Consider the following 19,372-nt stretch of genomic DNA (forward strand, 5'->3'; position numbering starts at 1 on the left):
GAGAAAGGTGTTGGATGTTTCCCTGGAAAACTCCTCTCTAGGTAACAGCCTTACTGTGTTTACTTTAGCAAAATGACAAATTTACCATAGGTGCTAAGCCTATCATCTTCTTACAAGCAGGCAAGACAAAAATTAGTTTTAACTTAGCAGATAAATGTCTCCTATGCTATTTGTGAAAGCCACGCCTCTTTTCCCGGACGGCTCAGCACATCTGGGGCAAGTAAGTTCCCCAGTTCCTCTACATCGTAATTTCTTCTTCCCTAAAGATGGAGCAACTCCTATCACTTCAGCACGGTTATTGTGATTGTTCTCAGAGGTAATATATAAGGAAGTGCCTGGCCCGCTGTAGCCCCTGAATAAAATATTGGATATCTGAATATTCTTTTGTTTGTTTTGTTTAGTGACTTATCAGATGCCCTGGTCATCTTCCAGCTCTACGAAAAGATTAAAGTCCCTGTTGACTGGAACAGAGTAAACAAACCACCATACCCTAAGCTTGGGGGCAATATGAAGAAGGTAAACAAGGACTATTTTGATATTCTGAGAGGCAAATGAAGTTATAGACCTGCAAGAGATTCTGTGAATACTTTATCAGGCAGTCAAACTTAGATAAGTAATGTTTATCCAGGGATTAAATTATGGTACAGCAGTCAAAAACCTAAATAGTTTGTTAAAGCGAGCCCATTATTTCTTATTTATAATTCCATGTTGGATGTCTTTAAACATTATGATGCAAATTCTAATTAAGATAATTAGAGCAAGCCGAGCTGCAGGGTTTTTTCCTCCCAGCAGGATCCTCATTCTAATTTTCTAAAGAATTGGAGCTTTGTACTAACAGCTTGACTAGTACAAATAGTTGGTCTGTTGTCAACACAGTGGCAACACTGTTTTGCAACAGCAGGGTTGGCATAACCCTTTCTCACTATTTCCCACCTGGGTGACCCTTAATGATCCACAAGTAGCTGCAGGAATCTCTGACCTTTATGTTCATCTGCTGTGTGTGTATATGGAAGATGGCGAATCCAAATTTTCCATGTCCACCTCCATGAATTCAGCCCTTTCAGAAATATTGCAGACAGGTACCTGAGGATTACTGCCTATTTGTGTAATATGTATAGCTATGAAAATATTCATAATAGTCATTCATTCTAGTTTTGCCCTTAAGAGTGCACTATAAATATTTTGGATGAAAGTAAGGGGTTCTAGCTGAGGACACATGGAAAATCCTCCTTTATCTAGTTCAGAATCCCAGAATTGCAGAACTAGTTGAGGCTTGAGAATCATTCAATCTAACCTTATTTTTTTTAGTTTTATTTTTATTAATTAATTTGGTGCTTATCATAGTCAAAGTGATGACATGAAATCGTTTTCCTTTTGCTCTTCAATAGCTTGAGAATTGTAATTATGCAGTGGAGCTGGGGAAGAATCAAGCTAAGTTTTCCTTAGTCGGCATTGCTGGACAAGATCTCAATGAAGGAAACCGCACTCTGACATTGGCCTTGGTGTGGCAACTAATGAGAAGGTAGTACAACTCAGGAGAATGAACTTTTTATTGACTGTCTTCTTTGCCTAGAAATATACTGTTAAATTTTGGGGAATGTGATTAAATTAAGCCACCATATCCAAAATTTTGTTTTAAGCTAAACTTACTAACAAAGAAGTCCTTTTCATTTTGTTTTCTTTATTTAATTTTCTTTTTGTCTTTTAAATTCTACTATTTTATTTCTGGTATTTTTATAAATGTGCTATGAGGGGCTGAGGAGATGGCTCAGTAGAATAAGTACTTCCCTGGCAAGTTCAAGGGCCTGAGTTCAATACCCAGTTCTAAAAAAAAAAAAAAAAAGATTAAATGTGTCATGAGTTTCATACACATTTTGGATTATTGTTTCATTTTAATGAGTCATGCCATCATTATAGAGTGGCACTTTATGGCTGGTGATATTCTTTTCTTTGAAATTTACTTTTTCTTTTTCTTTCTTTTTTTTTTTTATTTATGTATTTGGTACAGGATCTTACTACGCAGCTCAGACTCATAGTGATTCTCCTGTTTTCAGCCTCCCCAGCACTGAGATTACAGGCATGCGCCACCATGTCCAGACTCGTTCGCCAGCCCAGTGCGCTTAGTCCGCTGAGATTTACTTTTTCTTAATTAATATATTTACCACTGTTTAGTTTTCACTGGTGGTTAGCATGCTATGTCTTTCTCTACCCTTTTACTTTTAACTGATTTGTGTAAGTAGCAATTACTTTTAAAGGGGCTTGAAAAACATGGGAAATGATGTGTATATTCCTACATAATTCACCACTTCTAGTGTTCGTCCTTCCATTGTACAGATTAAGATTTACATCTGACATCATATTCCTTCTACCTGAAATATTTCATATAGAACAAGTCTGTTGATGATGAATTCTTTCAGCTTCTATATGCCAGAAAGATCTTTCATTTTTATTTTTGTACAAAATTCTAGGCTAGTGGGTTGCTTTGTTTTGTTTTTTTTCTCCAGGACTTTAGAGATGGTTCTGATTCAAACCTCCCATCCAAGTACTAACCAGGCCCAGCCCTGCTTAGCTTCTGAGATCAGATGAGATCAGGCATGTTCAGGGTGGTATGGCCCTAGATTTGATTCAAAATCTGCTGTCACTCTTTTTGCTCTTTTGTGTAGTGTCTTCTTTCTCTGGCTGCTTTTAAGATTTCTCTTTATAAGTGGCTGTAAACTATTTGATTATGCTGCACGTTTGTTCAATTTATTGGATCTGGGGGTTTAAACTTTGTCAAATGGAGAAATTTCTGGCATTTATTTTTTCAAATGCATCTTCTATGTCTACCCATTCCTATTTTTGCAATACCAAGTCCATATACATGTGGTCATTTGAACTGGTCCCTGGATTTACTCATGCTATATTCTTTTATTTCCTCTCTGTTTCATTCTTCTCTCAATATTTCATTTTGTATATGTGTGGCTATGTCTTTACGTCACTAATCTCTCTCCCTCACCCATGTTTTATATCCTATTAATCCCATCCAGGGTATATATTTTTTCTGTATAATTGCATGTCTATAAATTTTGAGTCTTTTTCCATGTGTCTTCTTTCCTCTACCCTTCTTGACATATAGAATAAAACTATGATAACTGTTATTCCCCATTCTATTTCTACTGAATTTTTGTCTTCAATATGGCATGTATTCTGACTTCTGTTACATGCTGCTTTTTTTGTAAATTTTTCCTTGCTGTGTAATGGATATTGTATATGTCTTTCAGTCTTGTTGAACTTTGTTTGGGACCGAGTTAGGTTACTTAAATTATTTTTATCTTTTGAGTTTAATTAGCCTAGAGCTCATTTTGTTTTTTATTATTGAAATAATATATTCTGAGTACTTTGCATGATGTTCCATGTGTTCGGAAAGCTTTCCACTCCAAATGGGGGGAACCAAATGTTTCTAGTCCAGCGAGACCACCAAGGACCTGTCTACTTGCTTGTTTCTGGTGTTTTGTCTCATTGCCTCTGGCACTTCATTCACATGCACACATTAAGCAGGAATCAGCTAAAGATTTGAAGAAAATGACTGAGGATCTCTAGGGGTCTCTTTCTCAAGGACGCTCTTGTCTCCAGAAGTTTTCTCCTCTCCACTCTTCTGTTCAGTGAAGGTCACACAGTGTGACTTCCTAGAATTCTCCACCCATCGCCTGCACTCAGGGAGATGGCTCTGCCCTGTGGGGTTTTGCCTCTTTGTGCTGCAGGCTGGAAACTGCCTGCTGGGGTGGTCTCAGAGCACATCTTCCTTTTTTTCCTTTTTCTAGGGACCACTGTGCTGTGCTACCTGTTGTCCAATGTCCAGACAACTTTGTTTTGTATGCTTCTCATTGTGAATTAGAGTTTTAGGTCCTTTTACTCCATCATGCCCAGAAGCACAAGTCTGTTAAATATTCTCTATTTAGAAATGCCTTTATTAAAGAACTTTCATAAAGATCACTATAACAGGGGACATTAGATGCCTTTAGGAGCTAAATACAAACTTGATTAATGTGAGGCCTGTTGGTGATATTAGTTATTAAATAATAAAATATCATAAGATATACAAATAGAAAATAGATTATAATAAATAATCTGAGTATGAAGTCATGTGCCTAGGAAGGATTTCAAACAACTCTGTAACTATAAAACAGTTTACTTGTATGTGCTTTACTTTTCATCTCTACACCAATTTATCTGAACAGGTGGAAGTCTGACATTGCCCACTTACACCCTATGTTAGCTTGACCATACTTTTCTACCCAGAAGAAAGCCCCCGCAAAGTACATGTTACATGACATTCTGTCTAGCAACATGTCTCTGTAGTTCCTAAGACACTTTAGCTTTACTCACGCTGTCTGCAGATCCCAGTTTTTATGACTGGTTCTTGATGTAATTATGTCAGTGTTTCCAGATGGTGTAGGAGAATCAGCAGTGAGCACAATTGATTTTAGTACCTGACTCACATTTGCTTTATTTATCAAATACAGAGCTCTTTCATCTATGTTAAAGCCAAGGTCTCCTTAATGATGGAAGGCAGACATGTGAAGTCCCCCAGAAAGAAAGCTCCAGATCTAATGAACTCAACTCTATTTTCCGTTTTACTACATATATTTAGGGAATCACTGAAAAATCCTAAGAGTGAGTCCCGCATTTCCAAAAACGATCTTCATTTTCTTTTACAAGTTTCTTTAATTCCAAGTAGATTAGTTTGCCTTTTGGTACTAATTCCTTTAAAAATAAGAGTGAATGTCTTATTTATTTATCCAGTTAGTTATTTAGTTTTTGAGGCAAGGTCTCACTGCATAGTACAGGCCAGCCTTGAACTCACTGCGTAGCCCAGGCTGGCCTCAAACTCATGGTGATCCTCCAGTCTCAGCCTCCCAAGGCAGGCGTGTGTCACCACACACTTTGGAAAGTGAATGTCCTTTTTGTCATAACACTTAAACTCATTTGTGGATTACAGCACAACATAGTCTTTGACATATTTTATTTTAATGATGAAAAATTCAGACCCAATCTTTTCTGTTTTAAATTTCATAATATCTAAAAATTACCTTGTAAAAAAAAGAAGAGAAAAAATTAAAAAGATCTCCTTGTAACTTGATCTTTGTTCTGGAAATTTTATAAAATGATCCAAAGTACTACCTGAGAGCTGGTATGTATTTTTATATTTGATAAGTTCTAGGACTTTACATGATTAATAAATCTTATTTTTCATGAATGTTTACTACATAAGGTTTGTACATGGAAGAGAAATGTGTGACTGTTGAAGAAGAAATGAGTGGTAATTATGTAAATGGCTCCAGAAGGGATTTTTTTTTCATTTCTTTCTATTTTCTTTTCTCTGCATGGAAATATTAACGACCTATAAAATTGACATCAACTCTAGCTGGAATTTATTTCATTGGACTGCACCAGTGTGCTAATTTGATCATTTATCTGGACAATAAATGGCATGTCATTTTCCCCTCAAGAACAAAGGAGAGATGCATGCTTAAGGCTTCCTTTTCCCTTCATCTCATGGAAATTGTTCTCAGGTTGGACAGCTGGCAACTAGTTTGTGTGTATAAATTTGGAGACAAAAGCCTGAAACAAGTAGGCTGTCAGCAGATGGCAATAATTGTTAGTCAAGCAAATGAGCAGAATCTGAAGCAGGCAAACAAGTTAACTCCCTGTAATCACATGGGCTGTGGATGGTGAAATCTTTGATAAACGAAACACTGAGGTTTGTCCCTCTGTGCTGAATGTTAAATAAATAAAACAAGTGTTAGAAGGCAGGGAAGTGAGCAGGCAGTCATCACACCTGCTGGCCCCTCGCATCCACACCTTATTCATCCTCTTTTGTTGAATGAGGGATGGGCTAAGGCTGGGGCATACAGTGCTGTTTCACGTTCTCAGCATAGTGCATTGTGCAAGCACCAGTTATACTGAGATCTAGGTGGAAGGATTCCACCCAAGAGCGCAGTTGCCCCCCAAAATGTTTGACAATAAGGGTTAATTAACTCACAAGGAAAAATCTTGATGGACATAGTCCAAATTAGTTTTGCTTACAAAATTTAGCAATTAGGGCCGGGGAGATAGCTCAGTAGAATAAGCGCTTCCCTGGCAAGAGCAAGGGCCTGAGCTCAATCCCCAGTTCTGCCAAAAAAAAAAAAAAAAAAAAAGCAATGAGTTACATTACTAATCTGCCTGTAGATGAATAGCTGCTTAATGAAATCTGTAGAATTGAGACTCTAGCCTCCTTCTATTCTTTCTTCCCTTTACATTCATTACTACTCTCACAAATGTGTGTGCTTTCATTTTAAACTTCTGTCTCACCTGAGGTGTTCTGTGCTCACCAAAATTCTGTGGCACATAAGGGACTGTTCTTGAAACCCAGAAAGCATGATAGCTGCCTCTAGAATATTCAACACTTTCTTCGGGTCTCTGTTCCTAGGTGGCTTTTTATTTTTGCCGGCATACTTTTGTGTACAGGTGGGAGTGTCCCCTGTACCATTTAGTTTCCAAATACAAGAGAGGGCTGGGAAACTGGCTTCAGTTTGAGCAAAGGAGAGCTGGAACTCCTGATGAGAGGGGATTCCATTTAGCTTGTTCCATTAGGTTATATGTATAGAAAATCTAATGAAGTAAGCACTGACCTGCAATTTTTTTTTCCTGAATGGTTCACTGGGCTAAAATTCTTAAATCTATGCTAACTGCTAATAACTTAATGCATATACTAGCTATCAGGAAACCAGAGACCAATTATGCATAAAACATATCTTTATGAACAAACCAAAGACAGCTATTTTTCAATCTAGGAATATTTTTTAAATCTGCCCAGGATATTTATCTTGTATGCTTTATTATTCCTTAGCATTTTGGTTCCATCTTTCTTTCTGCTCAAACTAAGCATTTTCTCTCTTCATTGTTTCCTTGTTTTCCCTGGGAGAAAGTCACTCTATTTGTTTCACCCACCACTTACCCTTGAAATGCCCAGCATTTACTAGATGCTGTGCTAACCCCTGAAAACACCATGAAGAACAGGGTTCCTGGACTTTGCTCAAGGGGACAGAGTAGACATCATCTCTGGCAGAAATTGTGGGAAAGGGTTTTAAAGTTAATTAATTAATTATTATTATTATTAATGTACTGCTTGAGCTGAGAATTACTCAGAAGATTAGAAATCCATTGGTGGCAAGGACATTCCAGGAAATAAGCATAGTTAAGTCCTAGAAGCAGGAGGCAGGAAGATGTATAGTGGGGTTGAGCTCTTGATGGTTCTGTGTGGTTGAAATGTGAGAGAGAGAGAGCAAGAAAGAGAGAGGGAGGGAGAGAGTCTGATAGATAGACAGAGACAGACAGAGACATTAAATGAAGAAGAGGAGAGGAAAGAAGAAAATTCTCAGTGTGTAAAAAAAAAAAAAAAAGGACAGCAGAGCCCAATTGTGAAGGGTTTATAAGCCACGTGAAGGAGTTTGACCTGTGTTCTTTGGGTCATGGAGAGTCACTTCAAATGATATAGCCGTAGTTATATTGTGGAAAGAAAATTCTGTAAGGAGGAAAAAAACAGATTGAAGAGAAAATCAGTTGATTTGGGAGAGATTTGAGAGGGATCACTGAGCAGATGTAAGTACTCATTTATTTTGGTTTTAGTTTTGGTTTTTTGAGGCAAGGTCTCACTATGTAGTCCAGGCTGACCTCAAATTCAAGGGGATCCTCTTGCCTTAACCTCCCAAGTGCCAAGATTACAGGCTTGTACTACCACACTCAGCCCAGGACTTGTTTAGTAAATGTGATTTTTTTTTTTCATGAAAAATGTTGCAGAGATTATCTTGCTCTTTGCATACAATCCTGGGGAGTTCTTTTAATGCAAAAGAAGTGTGACACTGTTCTTATCTCAAGAATTAAATTTGACATCTGTGTGGAAAATCACAGGAGAATTGGTCTTTGTGTAGAGACGGTAACTGGAGAAAGATTGGCACTGGACTATGTAGGCAAATTCGTGAGGGCCCCACATGGGGGTGACCTCATTTAGGTCGGGCCCTTTCAGAGGACATCCAGTCATGGGTCTCCTAAGTTTCAGTCTGAAAATAGCACACTGTCACTGTGTTGTCCTGGGAGGTCTTTCATGAGGAATTTGACAGCTCCCAAACCTCAACTAGGAAATCAACAAACCCACCTGTTGCTCAGCTCCTGCTCTGTTCTTTTCCAAAAGGGAGTAACTTGAGTGACTCTGCTCTTCTCTGTGGAATTATAGCAATGTGAAGCATCTTCTTTTTTTGTCTGGCATTTAGCTTTTTTTAAAAAAAAAATTTTTTATTGAGAAACAAATAGCAATGAGACGGTTTCAAAACCGATTAGTAGGACAGTTTCAATAATTAATACATTGCATATTGTTTTAGTGGTTATTCATTGTACAAGATGCAGACATGATATCCGGTCCAAAAACACTATTGGAACAAATCTCTCCATTCATTGAATTAAGAGAATGCAGTTGTATATCTATCCTAACTATTTTGAGTATACAGATACAAAATAGTCGTTCATTTGCATCCCCCTTTTTTAATTAGTTTTGTCAGAGAAGGGCATTCGATTGTCATTTAAATATTGTAGGTGTGTGAATTCAGCAAAATATTCCAATATAGTCCAGTAGTCCATGATTGTAGTGGGTTATTGATAGGACTGGCAATGTCAGAAGTTGTTGACTTGAGCCTTTTATAGCTCAGCATATTAATATGGCTTTACTTTTTATACTTTGTGATTATACTTTCCTGCTGGATGGTTAAGACCAAGATAAAGCAAAAAATATATAACAAGAAATGTAACTTTTGTATCTGAAAAGGTTAGTCAAATCCCCTCAGGATTTATCTTGAAACCCTATAATGCAGTTTGTAGATCCTTTGTCAGTGTCAGCCATGTGTACAGCAAATCACCAAGAAGATCATATACCTTGACCAGGTAGGATTCATCCCAAGGATGCAAAGATGGTTCAATATATGCAGATCTATAAATGTAATACACTATATCAATAGAGCCAAATCTAAAAACCACATGATCATCTCAACTGATACAGGAAAGGCTTTTGACAAAGTCCAACACTCATTCATGTTCAAAGTCCTAGAGAAAATTGGAATAGATGGCCTCTAGTTCAATCTGATAAAAGCCATCTATGTCAACCCAATGGCTAACACAATTTTAAATGGGGTAAAACTGAAATCTTTTACTCTCAGATCTGGTCCAAGACAAGGATGTCCTCTATCACTCCTCTTCAATATAGTTCTGGAATCATTAACCAGAGTCATTAGACAAGCATCTTCTTTAAGAGAACAAGTGTTCTCTTAAGACATCTCCAACTCTTAACATTTGTATGTGTCTAAGGTACATCTTACCTTTGGGCTAAAGTATTCCTAACATTTTTATTTATATAAAAATTCCTTTATATTTTTCCCTTTATCTTGTCATTTCTGGGTCTTTTCAAACATGGGAGTTTTTCTTGATTTTTATGGTTCTTTTAAGAACAGTATCACTGATTGAGGTCCTTTGTTCCATTTTCTATTTCTCATATTTTTTTTAAAGTTCTGCTTGTTCTTCCTGCCTAGTGCTTGGAGGAAGGTATTTGTTTGGCTTTTCACTGTGACAACCATATGTTTCCGTCTTAAATTACTATGGAAGCCTCTGGTGCGATTATGTGTCCTTTCCCCCTGCAGTGTTCAGGTGATCCCCTGGGACATAGCTAGGAAGAAAAGGAAAGAAAATTTCTACCTTTTTAAATGCATTAGCAACTTAATCTCCAGAAATCACCTTGATTTGATTCAGGTACACACTGAATATCCTGGAAGATATCGGTGGTGGACAGAAGGTCAATGATGACACTATTGTCAACTGGGTGAATGAAACACTGAAGGAAGCAGAGAAAAGTTCATCCATCTCTAGCTTCAAGGTAGGATTTCTGCTCTCCTCTTACAGGCCATCTGAGCGCTATACTTACCTTTATTGCTTTCACTGCATATTAAATGACCTTCGGTGTGACAGCCAAGGCCTCCTTTTCGGTTTTTCTGAAATGACTCGTTACTTTAATGTTCATTGGCCATTTCACTGACAAACTTCTTGTCACATTCTCCCATAATACTTAATTTTAAAAACCCATCATTGAAAACCCATCATTGTAGACCTTGTTCTTTCAAAGTAAAATGAGCAATTTCTTAAATATGTGTGCACTTAAATGTGGGAGGTTTTTAACATTCTAACAAATGTAAAATGCTAAAAGATCTCCTATGTGACGTCTTTCAAAAACCAATTGTGCTATGTATCCAAAACCTATTTTTACTAATAGCAGCTTTATGTTTGATGAAAATTCTTAACTCATTCATTAGCTTAGCTGGATTCTTCCTTAAGGGGCATAGTAGATCCATATTATAATGGTGTCCATGCATCTTAACTACATTTTCCTGGGTTAAAAGTCAGGTTGAGTCGGACATGGTGGCACATGTCTGTAATCCCAGCACTTGGGGGAGGCTCCAGTCAGTGTTTTTAATCACATCACTGTCATTGCTGTTTCCCTTAAGCCTCCAGGGAAGAGCATCTACTGGTTCTCCTGTTCCCTCCATCCTCAGCACTCTCCCTGCCAATCTCGCTGCTCCCCATGTGAAGCAGGTTTTGCTGACATCATTGGTCTCTTCTTTCAGGGGTGTGTGTGTGTGTGTGTGTGTGTGTGTGTGTGTTTCTTTGCAGTACAGGAGACTGAATGCAGGTCTTTTGCATTGTACTATATCCCCAGCCCCCTTACCCTTTTTTGAGACAAGCCTCACTAACCTGCCCACATTGGGCTCAAAGCTTGCAATCCTCCTGCCTCAGACTCCCAGAGTGCTGGGTTACTGGAATATGTCACCATGCCTAGCTTGATGGTTTCCTTTTTAAACAATTCCTTCATTTATTCTGTTGTATAAACATTAGGTAAAAGACATGTTTCAACCTTTGTGTTTTTCTCTAGTTGTACTAACTAGTTGTGAATGCCTCCTGCTGTTGGGATTAAGTTTTTTCTGAAATTACTAATAGCCCTGCAGAACTCACTACAGAGAGTTTGAAATACCATGTGCCATGTTGTGGCACTGCCAGATAGGCTGCATACATTTCAAGAAGAAAGACCCACCCTCTCCCCTTGAGCTGAATAGAAATAACCCTGGGATGAGTTGACAGAAGCCCTCATTTTCCTCCATAGGACCCAAGAATTAGTACAAGTCTTCCTGTTCTGGATCTCATTGATGCCATCCAGCCAGGTTCCATTAACTATGACCTTCTGAAAACAGAAAACCTGGATGATGAAGAGAAACTCAACAATGCAAAGTAAGCAAATAAACCTGAGGTCAAGTGGGGAGACCCAGCTGGCAGCTGGGTGTTGCACCATCTACTGGTCATGGTATTGGGTGCTTTCTTTTCACTATTCATGCTTTTGCATCTCATCAGCATCATCTTCCATATGGAGTAAGAGCAGTTCAAAGTTCTTTGTGTTACAATGAGAGCCAAACAAAATCCAAGAATATTCATGTGACTCATAAGCAAATCTAGAGCAAATAACATCTAAACTAACCTAGACTGAGAGGATCAGTGAGAGGAAAGTTGACAGGTGGAGGACATAGAGAAAATATTCTAGACAAAGAACATATGTAAAAGTTCAGAATAAAGGAGGAGGAGAAGGAGGAGGACCAAGAAGAAATCTTAAGCCCTGATGGTCAGAGGGGTGTGGTTAGAGTTCAGGCACTTGACAAGGTCAACAGCTGCGCAGCTGAGATCCAGAGACTGATTTCAAGCCTTAGGCTTCTATGGACTCTCCCATAAGGCAAGACGCAAAATCTTGACTATATGTGATTTTATTTCAAAGTTTACTTATGGAGTTTTATACAGTTTTCCTCTACATTTTGTAATAAATTGTTATCACGCCACTAATAAGCAACATAGAGGAAGTTACTGAGCAGTGGACAAGGGAAAAGAATGGGACTATTCCTGCCCCATGAGCTTCCTTTAATTTTACCAATAAAGTAAGAGGCAAGTTTTTCAGGAGAGCAGGAGAAAGGAATGGGGTCTTCAGCAGGGTGAAAAATCTCCAGAGTAGCCATAGTAAGAGATTGCAAGAGAATAAGCAAAGTGAATAAAAGAACTTCCAGGTAGTGGTTTGGGCTCATTTTAAATGAATTATAACAGATAAAGATTGTCTTTATGTAATTATAAGTAAAACAAAAGTATTCTAATGTAGTTATGATAATTTTATGTGAAAAATACGGGACACAAAAATATAGCTATTCTGATACTATAGTACCAGAAGTAAAAACTTGTATATGTGGGTACAAATTGGAATGAAGACAGCAATAAAAGGAATGGTACCTATAATACAAGGAATTATAAGTGCATTTTTTCTCTCCCTTATAAAAGTGATTCTGTGGCTGAAATATATTTTGCAGACTTTTTCTAGCATAAATTCTTGTTTGGCTCTCAAATTTTTTTCTGCCATGTTTTGTAGCTCAAGAGAATACTCTCAGCCAGATGTGATTGCACATGCCTGTTATCCTAGTGCTTGGAAGGCTGAGGCAGGCATATTGCCAAGAGTTTGAGGTCACCTTGGGCTATGTAATGAGTTCAAGGCTATGTAGAACTACTTAGCAAGACCCTGTCTCAAAACAAACACCCCTGGTGTGGGTATCAAAAATAGTAGGAAATGGGGAAGTTTTCAAGGACAAATACTGCCACTGGTCATTATTATGCAGCTAAATGGCTTTTGTTGGAAGCCTTGTGGAGCCAAGATGTGTCTGTAAGCTCAGGAAGATGCTGGTGGCTGTTGCCAGTGACTCTATACTTGAGCTCTGTTCTGATTGCAAGATAACGGTAACCACAGTCCTGGGAGGGCCACTTCATGCACTGCTGTATGGGCTCTTCTTCACTTGTCTTCTCTTCTGTCTTTTAGGTATGCCATCTCTATGGCCAGAAAAATTGGAGCGAGAGTGTATGCCCTTCCAGAAGACCTGGTTGAAGTGAACCCCAAAATGGTCATGACAGTGTTTGCTTGCCTCATGGGGAAAGGGATGAAGAGAGTGTAATGCCCAGAAGGGCAGGCTAGCCTTCAACACACTGAACCCTGAGGTGGCACACGGGATGCTCCCAGGCAGGATGAGGACCATTCAAGCCATTCCAAAGTTTGCAAGTTGGTGACATTATACAGCCCTCCAAGGAGTGCACATTCACCCAGCCTCTCCTGCAATTAACAGAAAATGCTTATTTTTATTTTTGCAGAAGACCTTACCTCCTATAAGTATTCATTATTCTTAATTTTTTCTTCTTTGAAAAATCTAAACAAAATTTTAAAGTTATTTTCCAGGCACTTTTTCTGCTTTTGCAGTTAGGATAGAAACTGCTGTGTTAATTTTTGACTTAATCTTTCATGCTGGTTGCATCTGGCTACCTTTTTTCTTTATCCAACATAAGGACCAGGAGGAGGGGACCATGAGCCTGTCCTGCCACCTGTTCATTGAGGCCAATAATTAATCTTCCACAATCCTCCTTCTGCCATTTCTCCCAGTGCCTTGTCCCCCAGTGACTTTGCCCCACTACCTCTCAGTGCCTGCTTTGTGGCCCACCTTTCCCTGGGGTCCTCCTTGGCCATCTGGGGAACCCTGACAAGTCAGGCAGGCTGTTGAGGAAACAGGAGTCTGATGGCTATAGAAGTAAATCTCAACACTAGGGCTTTTCTCAGAACCAAGGTCCCAAATGCCATCAGTTTTCACTTTTTTTGTCTATTAAGAAGCCCCTTTAAAAAAAAAAAATCTAGAATTTAGACTCAGACCAGATCTAGCACCTTGAATAACCTCAGGTAGATTAGGAACTCGGGAAGATTGCAAGGTGTGATGGAAAAGAAGGCCACTAAGGGGCAGTGTGGAGCGATCCCTAAGCACCTGTCCTTTGTGGTGCTGCCTGTCTGTGTACTGTACTTCATATTTAGCCCTGCTTGTTAGATGTAATTATTGTGATATGGCTAAATATCTGATGACATTCAGAAGCAGTCCTGCTCAGCTTTCATTTGCTCTTTGATATCAGCATATGTGATCGCTGCCAGCATGATCAATGTGATCAATGTTTACCTTGTTGGGTACTGCAAAAGCTTTTTGCCACCCCTCTGCTCCAGGGGGTAATATGTGCCAATAAACAGCACTCTGGCCCCCATCTCCACATACCGCTAGCCAGAAGTCAAGGGGAGGATGAATAGATCCTAGATGAGAACTGCCTTTGTTGCTTTAGGAAGAGCCAGTTACCTCAACATTTAAAGAATTTTAAACAAAACTAGAAGAATGTACCAAAGGCTAAAAAAGCAACAGAGCTTTAGGAACCAACACTAGACCCCCTGTATCACAGTCACTGGGCTCATTAATGAGATATCTTCCTTAGGGATCCTGTGTAATGGAGCTTAGCCATTTTTCAAAGCAATTGCAATGCATTGCCCTGGATCTTTCCTTGGCAATGGGCTCAGGAAGTTAATATATGGCTCCTTTCAGCTTATAACCAGTATTTCTGCATCTGAATGCAAAGTGGTTGGCTTTGACTTTAGTCTGAACTTCATATAGCCCTGGATGATTGTCCCCCATCTGCCTTCAGGAAAAAGGATGTTACTGCCTTAAGGGAAAATGAAGATTAAAATAATGCTCAAAATATTTCCAAATAAAATGTTCACAAGATTGAGTCTCTCTGGATGTTTCCTTATGAATGTTTAATAGCAGTGTACTCTAACTCATTAATTTGCTCTTTCAGGTGACGTGCACTGAGTGCCTAATATAAGCAGGATAATGTGCATGGTGTTAGGAATATGCCATAAATAAGACTGCATCATATGCATTTGACCAGGAAAGACAGGTGTTACACAACTAAAGTGAAAGGTGTTACAAGTGGTAAAGAAGGGTAGGGTGAAATGTTGGCTTATGGGCAGAAACTAGTGGGAGGAATATTTTAGCCAAAACTTGAAGCATAAGTAACAACTGGAAAAGTTGAGCCATAAACACATGGACTCCAGTCATAAAGACCAGACTTGGGGACTGATGCAAAATGACTTCTACAGTGAATTGCAAAGAGGTCTTTTGGGTGGTGGTGCCTGGTAACTCCTCTCCCTCTTGGCTGGGCCTTATTCTGACAGGAGAGGGTATGCTTAAGGAGGAATATGGTGGGATCCTGCTGCAGCCAGATCCCTCTAGGATGGGCTGCTGAGACAGGAGCAGCCATGCCACCAGTGAGGCTCGTTGGCTTGAAAAAGAGCTATGCCTACACAGAGACTAGGAACTGAGGTTTTGCACCTAAGCTGTGTGCCCTGACCTTACCACTGGCTCACTGGGTCCTTCCTAGGCTGAATAATTTTGCAGCTTTGATTCTAAGGACAGTAGTGCCTTTCCCTGCACTGGAAGAGTCTACAGATATGGAGCATTGTTTATACCAGGCACACTGAACAAGTACAGGAGAGCAGAGTAAGTGCCAGCAAGAAAAAAGACTTACAGTCAAAAGTCATTATTTCTTTTTCTTTTCTTTTTCTTTTTTTTTTTGGCGGAACCCAGGATTGAACTCAGGCCCTTGTGCTTGCCAGGGGAGCGCATATTCCACTGAGCCATCTCCCTGGCCCCAAAAGTCACTATTTTAGAGAAAGACTAAAGGAAGATAAGAGCCTCAGTATGACAATTTTTTAACTTTAAAATGTTATTACATTTTAAGTGGTCAAATACAGCACAAGAAATGTGAATTGCACTGAAGGGTCTACAATGGAAACTCTACCAGCCTTCACCCCTGTGCCTATTGGTGTGCTTTGAAACTAGCTCATATCAACTTACCTATTGTTAAACTGTCCTTAGCTTGAAATTGATCTGGTGGGGATATCAGCCCCTCAGAAATTAGCAAGCTGCCTATATAGGGCTTTTGATTCCAAAAGAGCTACTCATCAACTGACCAGTGCCTCTGTCCCAATCCCTCCTGTCCCCACCCTAGCTCTTATCAATTTTTTTTGTATTCTCACAGGAATATTCTATTTACACATCATGTGGCACTCAACCTTTTAAAATACAAGTATTGGGGCTGGTGAGATGGCTCAGTGGTCTAAAGCACCTACTTAGAACAAGCTTAGTAAAGCACAGGGACCGCGGTTCAATCCCCCAGGACCACATGCCAGCCAGCCCCCCCCCCTGGTGGGCTGAGCTGGCCACACACACACACACACACACACACACACACACACATAAATAAATAAATAAATAAAATTTAAAATACAAGTATTAATATATACATCATTCCGCATCTCACTGCTTTCACTTACCACTCTATCTTGAAGATTGTTCCATAGCAGTACATATAGATCTGCCTAAATCTTTTCAACAAGTGCATATTATTCTAAGTGTGCCAAATAATATTGAACTATTTAGATTATTTCAACCTTTTTTTTTTTTTGCCACAGCAAGTAAGAGCTAGTGAGTAATAGTATACTCACTTCTTGAGCACATACTATTTATTTTATTGATAAACTGTCTGCCTGAGTAAAGGTATTGAATATTGAAGAGTAAAACATACATTCTCATTAGGTTCCCCACAGTATTTTACAAAGAACCCTAAGCTTGGACAGATGCTTGAATGGATCCCAGTGTCTCCACTTTACATCTAAAGAGGCATGTTATTCTGAGAGATAATGTGCACGAATGAACCCACAGCCATAATGAGTAGCAGAACATGACCAAAGCTGTAAAGATTTGCAAATGAAGTACAGCATTATCTGAGCTCAGAGGAAAAGTCAATTCTGAATGAAGCAGGATTAACAAAAATTTGTGGGAGAGCGCAAGCTGATGAATGAAAGTAGGCAGGAACCACACTTAGCGATGCTGGTGTCCCCTCACAGAGACAAGCACATTTCTAAATCCTTAATAAGAGCTCAGTATGTGTTTAGAAATGTATTTTATTTGTCATAAACAAATCTCCTGACTATGGGTGATGCTGAAAGACCAGAGTAATTGTGAGAAAAATTGTGAAACAGACTTACTTGGAAAGTCTTATAATAGAATGGATTGCTGTCTGCCTGGAAATTGTGGTATTTAGGCCTGTGTGATGCAATGCATTGGACTGAATGACCTGTGAAGTCTCAGATGACTTTATCCGCTTAGCCCTTTGGGCACACATCCACACGCAGACGCTTGGAGGCTGACTTCAGTGCGTAATTACCATCTCTTCTGTAAAGACTGTAAATGTTGAGTCCACATCAGACAAACTCATCTCAAACTGATGCTTAATGCGTGTGGGACAAGTGCACGTGCCTCAGTGTCCTGAGATAGTTCCTGGGCCTGCCTGCTGTCTGGTTACTGTGTTTGATAATTGAGTGGATGCCCACTATTTCACTTTTAATAACTCAAGGAAAAATGGAGGTCATTTTCATGTTATCTTGAGGTGAGACAGAAGTCAAAATAGGTAGAAAGGAGACCAAGGAATTATAATTTTAAGAAAACTGAGTCTTCAAAACACAGTTAACATTATCCAAACTTGCAATGCTTTTTTCACCCAAAGGCTTGTTTTTCTTCAAAATAAATTCCCAGGGGTCTTAAAGGTACAATAAGTCCATCAATTTGATCTATATTGGTACAACAAGTCCATCAGTTGCATGGATTTCCACTCTCAAAGAAACACTACTATTAATTTGATACGCTGTCTCCAGTGGTCAAAAATGAACAAATGATCTGTGTTTTAACCTCACTGGTAAAGCCAGTTATGCTTAAACCAACTAATGAGCAGCCTGACCTTACAGAAACAGATACCACATAAGCAATAAATACCTCAGGGAAATAAGCATCCTGGATCATACACTTTGAGGATACTCTAAGACCACAGAAATACCCTGGGATAGTTGACTGTGTCCACTGGAGTATGTAATGTCCAACTAAGTTGGCTCAGCATAGTTCTGGGTGTGGAAGACCCATGATAGCAAAGAATATCACCAGAATGGTATAAAAGTGAAACAAAAAGGAAGGATTGCTTCTGTGTTCTTTGGACAAGCTCTAATGTTTGCCTTTGGCTTTCAGCACAAATTCTTCAGCCTCCAGCACCAACCTGTCTTGTGGTACATATCCCAACCCCAGCTCATACCGCATCTCCTCTCAAGTGCTTGCACTCCTTTCTGAGCTTCTTCTTCTTCCTCCTCCACCTCCTCCTCCTCCTTCTTCTTTTTCCTCTTTCTCCTCCTCCCCTTTCTCCTCCTCCTCTTCTTTCCATACTTCTTCTTCTTTCCTCCCTCCTTCTCTTCCCCTTCCCTCTCCCCTCCTTCTCTCCTCCCCCTTTCTGATTTCCCTCTCACCCTGTCCTCCTTCTTTCCCCTTCCTCTTTCTCTTCTTTTTCTTTCTCCACTTCTTCCTCTTCTGCTCCTCTTCTTATTCCTTCACCACCCTCTCTTTTTCTTCCTCCTCCTCTTTTTCCTCCTCCTTTCTTCTCTTGCTTCTTTTTATTGTACTAAGGATTAAATTCAGGGCCCATTCAATGAGTTACAACCAACTTGAGTTTTTACTTTGTATTTTGAGCCAGGGTCTCTAAGTCCCTAAGTTACCCAGGATAGGCGCAAATCAAATTTTGTGATTTTCTTGCCTTTGCCTCCCAGAGTGCTGATGTTACAGGCATGCTACATCACAACCAACAATTACATACTTCTGTTATTTGGCCTAATGAATCTGCTCATCTCTGTCACTGATGAGGTCTGCAATATTTTTCTATGATAAGTTGTGCTGAGGTCCCTATATTCCTTTTGGAGGATTTCCTTGGACCCTAACCTATAGCAACCTGTCACTTCAAAATTAAGGAGTTACATTTATTTTATTATTACTATTTTTTATTTACTACAGGGTCTGCAGGATCCTACTACACAGATCAGACTCTTTGTGATCCTCTTGTTTTCCAAAGCACTGGGATTACAGGCACATGCCACCATGCCCAGTCTCAGTCTCCATTTCAGCATGTCCCACGGCCAGGGCCGGGGCTGGCAGGCATGACAGGGATCAATCCCAGTCCTTGCACCTGCCTAAGCAGACACTCTAGGCTGCTGAGCTGTCTGGCTGGCCCCAGTAGTTACATTTAAATAAGTATTTTGTTTAATAGCTCTCACACATCATTTTTAGCATAGAGATCTTTGGAGAATTAAAATGCAAGCAGTATGTAATTCTAAAGCTATATGAAATTTGACATAAAATTTTATGATTCAGTAGGCATTTCAGGGTCAGTGAGTGACAACTTGGGTACATTTTTGTAAGTGCCAAGTATCCAGTCCTCCTTGTGCTCAGGAGAGTGCACAGGCCAGAGGCAGCCAGAAGCTAGGTAGAAATGCAGAATCTCAGGC

The 19,372-nt window shown here is 39.5% G+C and overlaps 1 protein-coding gene across 1 annotated transcript in view; it reads left to right on the top strand.

Moving 5' to 3' along the window:
* The window catches only part of Lcp1 (lymphocyte cytosolic protein 1), a 45,014-nt gene extending 31,206 nt beyond the window's left edge, over window positions 1–13,808 (top strand). The window contains exons 13-17 of the mRNA XM_004640263.2: window positions 402–516; window positions 1,389–1,522; window positions 9,814–9,937; window positions 11,216–11,340; window positions 12,953–13,808. Coding sequence (XP_004640320.1) covers window positions 402–516; window positions 1,389–1,522; window positions 9,814–9,937; window positions 11,216–11,340; window positions 12,953–13,085 — 631 coding nt within the window. The 3' untranslated portion in view covers window positions 13,086–13,808. The remainder of the gene's footprint in view (window positions 1–401; window positions 517–1,388; window positions 1,523–9,813; window positions 9,938–11,215; window positions 11,341–12,952) is intronic.
* Window positions 13,809–19,372: the final 5,564 nt, after the last annotated feature.

The sequence above is a fragment of the Octodon degus genome, unplaced genomic scaffold (genome assembly GCF_000260255.1).
Source record: "Octodon degus isolate 3935 unplaced genomic scaffold, OctDeg1.0 scaffold00122, whole genome shotgun sequence".
NCBI classification, from domain to species: Eukaryota; Metazoa; Chordata; class Mammalia; order Rodentia; family Octodontidae; genus Octodon; species Octodon degus.